At 36.7% G+C, this 12,755-nt stretch overlaps 1 protein-coding gene across 1 annotated transcript; it reads right to left on the bottom strand.

Annotated features, from left to right (window-relative positions):
• Nucleotides 1–235: 235 nt before the first annotated feature.
• On the bottom strand, nucleotides 236–6,811 carry LOC103476180 (homeobox protein engrailed-1-B-like). The gene is made up of 2 exons (XM_008428328.3): nucleotides 5,977–6,811; nucleotides 236–1,025 (listed from the first exon to the last, which is right to left on the bottom strand). Exons 1-2 carry the CDS (start codon nucleotides 6,509–6,511, stop codon nucleotides 706–708), a joined length of 855 nt encoding a protein of 284 aa, XP_008426550.2. The 5' UTR covers nucleotides 6,512–6,811; the 3' UTR covers nucleotides 236–705.
• Between the last annotated feature and the right edge of the window lie 5,944 nt (nucleotides 6,812–12,755).

The raw sequence follows: 12,755 nt of genomic DNA, 5'->3' as shown, positions 1-12,755 counted from the left end.
GGAACTGTACCTCAACAGTGTGCGTGCTTGCGTGTGTGCGTGTGTATTTTGTTTCTCACCAAAACCTCTCTTTGGTACCAATCGTAATGAAAACGTTTGTTGTTAAATAATAGCAGAGGTTAAAGTTTAGATAGTAGTTGGAGAAAATTAGAAAAAAAAAAAACCTGGTTTATGTTTTTATGACATCAAATATAATTAAAAGTAAAGTAAAAATAACAAATGCTAAATTAGTCCATTATATCTTGCTCTTTTTTTCTGTTTTATTTCAGACTACATGTGAACATAGTAAAAATCTTTGGCTTGGCTGAGTCCGGCGGACTGGTTTGTTGAAGGAAAATATGGCGCAGACATGAAGGACGAGGAGAGCACGACAACCTAGAAAGTCAAACATCCCTAAAAATTAAAAATAAAAATGAGAAAATTAAAATAATAAATGGTGGATTGAAAATGAGCCTGGAATCCAATATGCAGTAATGTATACAACATGATAACTGTGTGGCTATATAAATTTTAATAACGGTCGTTCATTTTTTTTTTTTTTTTGTATATAATTATGTCCATATACTGTTACCATAAACAGAAATCTGTGTTTTTAAATAGCGATCCCCCCCCCGTTTCCAGTTCAGTTGTTTTTTCTTTATCTCCATGAGTCCAGAGTCAGCCAGCCCCTGAGTAGGGAAGTGTCCGGCGGGGGGCGGGGGCCGCTCACTCGCTCTCCTCCTTCTCCTCCTGCACGGTGGTCGTTGAATGGTTGTACAGTCCCTGCGCCATGAGCTGCAGCGCTAGGCCGTTCTTGTAGCCGCTGGCCTTTTTAATCTTGGCCCTCTTGTTCTGGAACCAGATTTTGATCTGGGACTCGTTCAGGTTCAGTTCCTGGGCGAGGGACTGTCTCCTCTGCTCTGTTATGTACCGGTTGGCCTGGAACTCGGTTTTGAGTCTCTGCAGCTGCTCAGCCGTGAACGCCGTCCTGGGCCGCTTGTCCTCCTTGCTGTTCTTCTTCTTCTTCAGTTTCCGTGTCCTTGGGCCTGGCGTGGAAACAACAAGGGGAATAAAAATATTTATTCTACGGCTGGACACCACAGCCTTAATTATCTGCTGAATGTGCCTCTGTTTAAGTTATTCTAGTGAAAAGGAGTTATTTTTTCTAATGGTATGTTAGCTGGTAAAGAGAGAAAGAGAGAAGTTACACTGTAAATAGTTCAGTGTTAAAATAACTAGCAGTTGTAGCAGTATTTATTTTGATCCATGTTAATCTTTACTGTTCTTTCTTGTGCTATTTGAATATCACTCACACATGACGCTGGCTTCTTTTCATATCATAATTACATACAGAAGTACAGCTGACACAAGGCCTAAAAACCATACAAAGTTATCAAAATGTCTTACTTTTTCTACATGTGTAGTTAAAATATTCATTTGACTGGTTGTTTTAAAAACAGATGTTTTATTTATCATATGATGTTACTTCTAAGTCAGTAACACTCACAAAAACTTTCTAGAGGAGCCCCTGCTTACCATCTCTAGTAGTTTGATGCAACAGTGTAATTAATATAAAACTAATGTGTAGTAAAGTATCAGTGTGGTTTGAGTCGGGCACTGTGTGGGCTTGTTTGACTAGTTTTTTAAATGAAGCGACGTGAAAACGATATGGTCATTTCCCTTCCACTCCACCAAGTGAAATAGCAACCACTAAAAATGCTCTCCACACTTTCTTCTTTGTTTTTGTCTCAGCTTCTGACCACCGTAGTTTCTACGATGTTTTCTGTCCTTTTTTCAGACAAATGAAGAAATTATTCAACTTTTTTCTTTTGTAAATTTTTAGAAAGGGACCTGGCCTGATAATCTTACAGTTAAGCTACATATAACTCAACTAATTTGAATGCATAAAAAAAAAATAAAAACATGATGAGCAGGCCACCAAACTGGTTCTAGCCCAGAGAACAACTTCCTCCAAATCCAGTATTGTCAATACTGCACTACTAAATACATCACATCTGAATGTAAGTTATGTGTATTTACTTAATAAAATGTGGTATAAACTGCTGTGAATAGTGTTATTTGTTGTGTTCCAGTTCTGTTGAGCAACATTGTGCATTTATTTGGAAAGGTCATCACAGAGCTACGTCATGAGTGGAGCGGTGTGCACGTCCAGACATTTGGAGAAAAAGTTTAACATTTCCGCCATTTGCAATTTTCTAAATATACAGATTTGCACAAGTATTTATTCATTATTATTTTTGTACATTTCTATATTTGATGTACAGAGTTTGAAAATGCTGAGCTGCATGTTTGACTCTCCGAATCCTGTAAAATCATATATATATATATATATATAACAATTTATTTCACTGAATGAGAGATTCAAAAGTAAACAGTATGAATAAATAAAATAATATAATAGTGAATATGAATAAAACATGGAGGAGGAATTAATCAGTGTAGATAAAAATGGGTGAAAATGAATGAAAATAAGCTAAATCGAATGAGTTTTGGAAATTTTGTTTTTAAAAATGTCAATTATGGCATCACAGATGAAAAGCAATGCATCCATACATATAATGTCTACCTACTTCCTGCACTGTCAACGCTTGATAAATAATTAAAAACCCAAAACTGTGTCCAGTCATCGTTTGTAGATGGATTTGTATTGAATGAATTACATTCAGATACAGTATCTTAGGACGCTTTGCAGCTGAATCTGTTACAACTTGCCCCGCCTATGAGGCAGGTTGTAACATTTCACTGCTGTCGCTTTCAGCAGTGTTGTTACAATAAATAGCACGTTGCTGAATCATTCCTTGAATTTTAATTTGTACCAAACACGTTGGATGGGTTTGAGTCATCAGTTACGTTTTCTTCATTTATTTATTAATTTTTTATTTAAAACAAACAAACAAACAAACAAAAAACGTTTTTATTGACACTTTCTGTCTCCTTCAGGAACATGAAAAAATATTTATTGTAAAGAATATCTGGTTTCTTTCTTTCTTCTTTAAATTTAGGAACTTAGATTTTTTTTCTAAATTCATAAACAGGAATTATGCAAACGCATAAATGAGAATACTAATGTAATGTGAAAGCCACTAATTGCACAGGGACGAAAAACCAACAAAACACATCAGAAATTTAGATCCTAAAAACAATGTAAAAGTTTTATGTGGAAATGTACGCAGACTGTAACCGCGCTTAGAAACGAGGAACCCGCCGCCCAGCTCAAAAATGAAGAGAAATCAATTCAATTTGACTTCAGTTTCTCTGAAACGTTCACGCATAAACAGAAGCAGTACTGACACTGAAACATGAATAGATGCGGCTAAACTGGGACTCAGGATAGCAATGTGCATTCAAATAGAGGCTCATATATGTGAGCTGCGCTGGTAAAGATGAAAAAAGTCATTGTGTATCAGCAGACACACAATGATACACATGATCCTTCTGGTGTTTTTTTATCGACATAAAATATTTGAAAACGATACTGATTACCTTTTTTACTCAACTAAAATTATTTCAGTTTAAAATATCCTGAAGATAATATAGTGAAAATACATTTATGCTAAATCTGGTTAAAATACTCCTATTATCTTGTGGCAGAATAAAAATTCGTGCCCCTTTAATACTATAAGGCCATCCATGAAAGGATACTAATTAAGGATTAATAACAGGTGCGTTAAATACTAAACAAGGGAGAGAAATGAGCCAATGAGATTACGCGCACCTATACTTTAATTCGTGGTAATTCTGAACAGAACCTCCGCAAAAAAAAAAAAAAAAAAAAAAACACAAAAAACAGCTACAATGTAGTTTAACTCGTAAAAATGCTTTTTTATATATACATAAAAGCATATACGTGTGAAAGTATAAACAGGTAATGAGTTACATTACGGACGCACTTTATCTCTTAAAACAGCGAAGAACCCGCCGGTCAGCCTCGAATGAAACGAAGTAAGTAGATTTTGACTCCAGTTTTCTCTCAAACGCCACCATGTCTAAAATACGACAGTGTCGAGAACTAGAATAGATGCAGCTAAATTAGCCTCCTGAGTAGCAATTTACATTAAAGTGACCGCTGATATGAGTTGTACTGTTAAAGATAATAAATACGTCGTGTACAGATAAACACGGGCAGCAGAGGTTATCTGCAAACAGAGCACTAGGGCATGATTACAAAAATATGGAGGAGGAGGGCAGAGAAAGAAAATTAATTTAACAAGTAGCGCGAGGGTTTCTTGATTTCCCAGTCACAATTTAAAAGATTAAGAATTTTACTTGTAATTTTGCATTTAGGCCTTAATCTTGGTAAAATGCATTTAAAAAACAAACAAACAAAAAAACTCTAGTGGTACATTATCTTGCGTCGGAGTAAAAGCTTGTGGCCCTTTAAGGCTATGAGGTCACGCATATGCTGATACTAATTACTAATTAATAACAGCTACAGTAACTAGTGAATAAAAGCGAGAAATGAACCAATCAGATTAGAGCAAGCGCAGTTATGTATCCTAGGACAAACACTCAAATAAACAAGCAGGTACGTTTTTAACTAGTTAAAAAAACCCATTATAAAATGCGTATGTGGATGCTGTAAATACGTGTTAAAGTGTACAAAAAGACCTACATACAACAGTGACACACTTCGGCTTTAAGAGACACGCCGCTCAGATCCAGTTGCAGAGAAGTCAGTCGGTTTTGACTCCATTTTTCCTTCAAAAGTCCTATATAAACAATGGCAGCAGACTCACGTAAGCAGGAAAAGATAGACGTAAATTAGCCTGTATCTGAGGCATGGTCACACTGGGTGGCTGTCTGCATTGAAATATCAGCTGATATTTGAGAGCCGTGCTGTTAAACATGAGAAATGCATTGTGTAATACGAGGCACAAGCCTTCTAACACACACGAATACCAATTTAAACCATAAAGACGGGCCTCTGATGTTATTTAGCCTGCACAATGGGGAAAGTAAGTTTGTATAGCAAGGCCCCCTCTTATTATAACATCAGTACACAATGATAAAAAAAATATCATTTAAAGCCTGAAACCTTATAATTTTTTAAAATGCAACAACATACATAATGTAACTTTTAGTTAAGCTTTTGGTACGTTTTTGTTTTACCCGATTATGCGCATTCGGTGGCGATTTGATTAAGTCCACAACGGCTTGTATTTATGGTATTTTATTTAAAACCTGACAATAAAGATTGCTTCGAAACCCTCATAATATACACTAAAAAGTAAAATCACATTATTTTTAGCCAACTTAAGTAATGCTTTTTTTCTTCTGCAAGTTAAAACAAAGACGGTGTTACTATACTGACTGTTCTCAGTAGTGTTCTCTGTTTTTATTCAATTAAACCAAAATCAGACTAAAATACTGCACTCAAATATGTCGTTGCAGGATTGTAGTACATTAAAAAGTATATATTATAAACACATTTGTTAAAAATCTGTTAAAAAACGGGAGGACTCGTCGTAGAATAGCTCTCGTTATACTGTACTCATTAACATATAGTCTAATCTTTAGTTAATGTCTAGCATTATTTATTTATAATATGGCAGATTTATTTGATTCTTTATGACGTGGTTTTTATTTTATTTCTTTTTTATCATATATTTAATTCAACTTTCAAGCATTCAGATACTGGAGCAGTGTAAACAAAGGCGAATAGAACGGATGCAAAAATTAATTTAACCTTTTGATTTGGGTTTAAATTAGTGACTTTTCTTGTCGTTAAAACTGATTTTATATAATTAAGCTAATACATAATCCTATCCGTCTTAACGTTCAGCAGTGTTGATAGCTTTATAAACAGGCAATAGTTGCTTTACTTTTTAATAAAGCAATAATAATAATGATTAAAAAAAAGAAAGTTATTTTTCTTTCGTAAACATGTTTGCTGCTCTGAGGAGAGTTCATTTAATCCTGGTGTAGAGAAGAGGAGACACCCTGCTCGGTGTATTTCGGGGACTACTAGCGCCTTACCAGATGAGGGCCGGTCCGAGTAGCGCGTACAGTAAACCCAGGCGGGCCACAGCAGCGGCTGGCTCTCCTTCATTCCCGCTGGAGAGCCTCCATTGCTGCCGCTCATAACCATAATCGACGACGGACTGTCCGCGTATCTGCCGGACACGTTGCTGGCCGCCTCTCCGGGCTTCGACGAGCTCTGCTTGGATGCGGGCGACGAGGACGTGGAGGAGGACGAGGAGGGCGAGGAGGAGGCGCTGTCGCTGCTGCAGTTGGAGTCCAGGCAGAGGCTGCCGGCGTGCGGCGGCCTCGCTCCAAGCGGGTTCACGTTCTCCCTGCCCGGCGTCTGGCTGCGCTCGCGGTAGCTCGGCTCCTTCCTGCAGCCGAAGTCCGGCCGGAGGATGTTGTCGATGAAAAAGTTCGTGGTTCTGTGGGCCTGCTGCGCGGCCGGATGGGGTAGAATCATGGCAGGGGATGGGAGGTTCGGCGACAGGGACATGCTCTCATCCTCGGTCGAGTCCCGGCCGCTGCTGGGCTCCTTGTGCTCTTCCATAACAGCTGGTGATGGTGAGAAATCTCAGCCTCTCCACACCAGATTCCACTTGTTGCTCACTCTCCCTCCTCACTTCGGTATCCAGTTCAATACAAAAAACAAGGCTCTCTCATAGAGCAAACGCCTGGTTTCTATTATAACATCAACTACAGCGGCAGCATGTCTCCTAATAACCCGAAGCTTGGCATAACCATCAGCTCCACAACAACCAGTGCCCGTGCCTCTCCACGGTGCAGCATAATATCTCTGTATTCGCTCTTCAAACTCTCCTAAAATCAGATCCCCCCCCGTTCAAAGCCCCGTGTGCTACTCCGCCGCGTTACACCAGTGCGCGCACACACGTGCAACACACCAATCAGATGCTCCGATCGTCCCTGTCACGTCTTACGACGACCAATCAGGGATCCGAACGCTTCATGAAGCTGGCACGCGCGCGCGCCTGCATCACGGAGGTGATCGATATTGGAGCAGCGCACGTGCATGTGCATGTACACAGCAAAACAAAAACAAGAGCGAAGCAGCCACCATAATAAATGGAACAAAGAGGCAAAAGCAGCTTTTAGCTTTGATTCCAGCAGCCAGCGGCAATTTGAGCTTCACATGATCCATATTGTATTTATTATTAATATTTGAGTCCTGAGTGGTATTAAAAAAAAAAGTTAGACGAATGTATGCCACCCAAGGAGGTACCTGCATTTGTTAAATTGAGCTATTTCACAGTTTGGCTATTTTGGGCTACAAGTTAGAAATGTCTAACTGCGCAAATAAACTTTAGGATTTTAGTAAGTAACAGGAGAGAAATGTGTTTAGGGTCTACAAATATACGAAAAGCAAAATAAAAATGTTGTTCAGCCATGTTATTTTTTTTAATAAATCAAGCCATCAAAAGCCCAACATTTTTTTTTAGAATGAATATTTCCAAATGTAAAACCGAACATTTACTACACTTTGTCATTTGCCCCATTTCTACTCTCTTGTGATTTCAAGTAACTAAGCGATCAAAACTTAATAGGTAGTTGTGAAATGGAGGCGTCTGTTATTCATTTGCAAAATGCGCGTAGATTAAGAAAAAAATAATAATATCATATTTTACCTATGCTTTACTATTAAGTAAATAGGTTTATGGTGTTGACCAGGGGTCCTAAGATTCAGCTGATCATTCAGATCAAATACCTGGAAATACAAATTAGAGTGCAAGCAAATATGTCAGAAAATAACAAACAAAAAAAATCAAATTTCACGTGAAAATTGTGTATTTTTATGATCGGCATAATAAAAGAAAGAAAGTGCTAAACAAGAAAAAATAAACTTATACGCAGTGGTTTATAGTTATGAAATGGTTTGTTTATAATCCAGCTGCACCATCAACAGCTAAGCAAAATGCAAGTCCCATGAGGTTCAACACCCACTACACTGTGGTATATGTATTTATCTAATTATTTTGTGAATCATAACGTTGTATTTTTAACTGGGCTGCTCACATTTTCCAATTATAACACGTTTCCTTCAGCACAACTGGGGTTATGACAGCTCTCAGGTCTCCTGCTGAGCAGCCTGTCATAGCGCTGTTTTTGCTTTTCTCTTTTACCTTCTTGTACTCCGGAAGAGAAACCCAAGCTACTGCAGGCATACTTGGCAAGAAAACGCTTTCTGGTACGAAATGGAAGTAGGCAAGCACGAAATGGCGTGTATGCGAAGTGGGCGAAGCCGTTTACACTGTGCTTTATTACGTGAGCACAAAGTGAAACTGCAAGCGCGGCTTGCAGCGGGGCCTGAAATGTAGTTAAATCTCTTTCATATTAATAAAATGGCCATCAAGCTCCGCAATTAGTGATTTGAAGTAATAATGATAATATTTCTAATCATAATGGCGACAGGAGGAAAGTGGGGACGTGTTGATGGTTAACAGTGGCGCGGTGAAATCTTCATCCCACAGGCCGGACTGGGAAGCTCTGGCTACTTAATTAAATTCCAATTAGGACAGTATCAATGTTCTGTTTTAGCCGCAGCGCCTTTGTGACTAAATGAGCTCTCAGTCTGCTCTTATCTGGCGCCGCAAAGAGGGGCCTGCATGAGAGGGGCCACTGAAGATAATTTATAGCTTTTAATTAGTCCTCCCTCCGCCCGGTCCGCTCGGTGCTCATCACGGGGAGCGGCCTGAATAAAACCCGAGTCACAAGCGCTGTCACCGCCGCCTGGCAGGGCCCTTAATCAAAGTGAAGCAGGGGCCGCGCTACAAGCCACGTAATTTCCAAGGTGCTGATAAAGCTTGTTGAATAATAGCGGGGGCCCTCAGAGACACCATTTACAGAAATGACTTTATTGACGGCTTAACGTTGGTGATTCATTCTACCTTTCATGTACTGGGAGCCGGATTTGTCGCCGTAATAGGATGATAAATGCACTGACGGATCGCAGCCGCGCTTTTATTGAGTAGCCCATAAAGTCGAGGTGCTTCAGTACACACTCTCTCTCTCTCTCACACACACACACCCACACACACACACCATGCACCTCTGGTTGTAAAGAAGCTGAACAGCTACACAGGACTGCGTTTTCCGCTTCAAAATTAAGCTTTTAATTCAAAAACATACATTAGAATAATAATATGAAAATATTGTTATTTGCATAGCAAAGCAGTTTTAGTTTTCACACAAGCAGGCTTCGACAAAAAGAAAAGTATTGTCAGTCGGGTGCTGACTCTTAAAAAGTTAAATGAATATATTAATTCTTCGCTTCTTCATTGTGTTGATTTCAAATTCCACATCTAATATTTGCGAATAATCACATTCGCACTAACATTTTTTCCATTTCTTCATACATAAACAGCATTTTAATTATAACAAATAAACCCCCGTCAGCTCTATAAAAGGCGTAAATTCAAACACACTAAGAATAAGGTCAAATATTTCTTATCAACAAAAAAAAAAATCCACTATATTTAATTATGCAGGGAAATCATTTACTTTCTTTAGATATGTAAATAATACATTTCACTCTAAAACCTATAATTTTGCGCGTATTTCTTTTCCCTTACTGTTTCATGATCACCTTGCATCGTGTTGTGCTCTGTGTTATATCGTGACACTGTCATTTTTATTACTTTTGTTTTGTCTTAAGTTGCTTGGACTCAATCTTCAAATGAACTAAGACTTTACAAATTGCTCCAGATGACACATGTAGGTGAGATAACTTAGGGGGAAGTTGTGAAACGGCTTCAGTTGTTAGCCATGTGCTTGTGCTGCCACCTAGTGGAGAACAGGTGCGACTTGTAAAAAGTTATTTCCTGATCGGAACAGTAGGAGGCAGTAAAACATCTTTTTCTATGTATTTCTATTTGTTAATCCTTTTGTATTTAAAATTCTTATAAAAAGCAAAGGAATAATAAAAAAGGATAATTGATAACAAACAGTATTTTTTTATTTTTGTGTGTAGCCTAAGCAATAAATGAATGAATAAATAAAAATGGCTACAATTACTGCAATATATGTTGCCTAGAAAGTAGATCAAATATTATTATGTGTCACCACCATGTTTTGGCAGTGGTGGTAGTGATGTTCCATGTAATTTTTCTACATTATTTTCCAAAATGTCACATTTTGGTCTCATCTGATCATCTTCTTCTATATGAACCATCAATCCAAATTTCACACTCTGACTCAAGTAGCAAAAATAATAATTTCTACTTCAGATTTTCTCTCTGTGAAGTTTGCTGTGATGTCACAAGGACACTTCTGGTTGAAAATATCAGAATAAAAGTACTTCCTGTTCTTTCCATCCATCCATCCATCCATCCATCCATCCATCCATCCATCCATCCATCCATCCATCCATCCATCCATCCATCCATCCATCCATCCATCCATCCATCCATCCATCCATCCATCCATCCATCCATCCATTTTCTTGACACCCTTGTCCCTCAGTGGGATTGGGAGGTGCTGGTGGCTATCTCCAGCTAACATTCCAGGCGAGAGGCAGGGTCACCCTGGACAGGTCGCCAGTCTGTCGCAGTTCTTTTCAATCAGAAGTTCAACAATCATATATTTACATGCCACACTATTTTTTTTTAATCATTCATTATGTAGTGATTTATACCTGAAATTTGAACATCTTTACAATTTAGAAGGGACAGAAAATAGTTTCTGTCAATATTACCAATTATTCTCCAGCTCAGATTAAGGAGAAAATCTTATTTAACCCAATACATGTCTAAATATTACAATTTCTATTCCTAATTAAGTCAAGGATTTTCCCTTATTCGATTAAAAAGGACATTTGTTTACTGAATATGTAAAATATCATGCTAGTTAGAGGGTAAAATTGAAGAGCGTCTGTGTAACTTTAGCACCACCTAGCGTCTGAGTGGAGATTAGTCTTTGTATTTTTTAAAAACCAGCATTTCACTTCAGAGCTTTGTACTACCGCTAAAGTTATGTTGCAAGTACATTTGAACTATCTTCTTAAGAAAAGCTGCTAAAAAAATAAATAAATAAATTACAGTGGAAACAAATTTGTACAATAGCAAGTAAACAAGAAATAAGTTACACAAATCTTTTTATTTAAACTGCTCATCACATCTATTTTATTGAGAAATATTTAACTTTTTCCACATCTTGTAAAATTAAACAAAATTATGTTCAAAATTATGCATTTTAATTTCAAATGCACCTTAGTTTGACATTTTTAACTTAAAGCTTCTGTTGCATGATTTGAACGTTACATGAAGATACTCCTCAACATAGGTAAACATGTTCAGAACAATGCACCTTAAATACAATTTATTCACTGAAATGCAAGGCTAATGGCATGCCCCATAAAGTTTTTTCAACCACATCACAAATATATATATATATATATATATATATATATATATATATATATATATATATATATATATATATATATATATATATATATATATATATATGTGTGTGTGTGTGTGTGTATATATATATTTATATATGTATATATATGTATATTTATAACATTTATAGCCAGATTTAGAAAATGTTCATTCCTGTCTCATATTTACAACATTGTAAGGTGAAACAAACATAAAATGTTTTGTAGAAACATTTGAATTATCGTATTTTTGTTCTCTTTTCCAGCTATTCAGAGAAAATGGTTGCAAGTTATCCAAACAGACCAAGCTCTTGACTTTATGCTGAAGCAACTCTCATCCGGTTTTAGCTCAAAAATGTGACATTAATCTTGCATATATATATATATATATATATATATATATATATATATATATATATATATATATATATATATATATATATATATATATATATATATGAAGCATGAATGCATGCATGTGTAAACAATTTGTCCTGTTATCTTAGGAAGGAAAAATATGTAGGAAAATTGACATAAAATCTCATTCTCCTGACAAATCATTAATTATTACTATAATCAGTCAATTCTTGCAACATATGTATTGATCATATTTATCTTGTTGTGACTCCAACATGGACACATTCTGTTGTCCTGACAGCTGTATTATTATTAAGTTTGGAGTCTAATCACCTTGCAAGTTTAAAAAAGACTTCAATTGCATTTATTAAAAGAAACTTTCGTCGTGTTACTTTTGTGTTACTTTACCATAGAAACCAATTAGTATGGAAACAAGTGTGTAGCTTAAATTGTAAATGATCAGCAATGTGTTGAAATAGGCTGGAGAATTATACTGTACTATGTCAGGTTGGATTTGTGTTTAGATTTATTTATAGCTTTCAGTTTGGTTTAATGAAGATTTCATTTGAAAAATAAATTTCTTGTGCAACAAGTTAATAACTTTTCTTATCATTAATATGCAATACTATGCTTGTAAAATTATTGTGCTCTATTTTAATGGTCCACTAGCAGCCATCACTGCCAGTATGTTTATATATTTCAAACTCAAATGACAGTTGTGCAGCTTTCAGCACTTGTACACATAAACATAGAATTTATATTGGTCATCAGTCCAAATTTCATAATGCTGACCATGAAGGTCTGTAGGGAGAATTGATTAGAAATGTGTGTGAACTAAATTAGGATTTAATTAAGCCCAATAAAAAAGAGAGAACAGATTAAAATCTTCCTCAAATGTAAACAAATGTTGTACTTCTTTATATCACCACCAGAGGGCGTACTACAACAGTCAAAGCAGATATAAAAAGTGAGTCTAATGGCCATCGAATATTGTTTCACTGACATTTCTGCCTCTGCAGAAAAAATAGCAAAGTGACAAAAG

This window comes from Poecilia reticulata, chromosome 2, assembly GCF_904066995.2.
Source record: "Poecilia reticulata chromosome 2, P_reticulata-male-v2, whole genome shotgun sequence".
Classification (NCBI taxonomy): domain Eukaryota; kingdom Metazoa; phylum Chordata; class Actinopteri; order Cyprinodontiformes; family Poeciliidae; genus Poecilia; species Poecilia reticulata.
Note: the sequence above shows the minus strand (reverse complement) of the source record. Positions and strands in the feature narration are given on the sequence as shown.

Coding starts and splice junctions, on each gene's coding strand:
- LOC103476180 (XM_008428328.3), bottom strand. CDS start 6,511: ATGGAAGAGCACAAGGAGCCCAGCAGCGGCCGGGACTCGACCGAGGAT. Junction 1,026..5,976: donor CTCGGACCGGCCCTCATCTG/GTAAGGCGCTAG, acceptor TTTCCACGCCAG/GCCCAAGGACACGGAAACTG.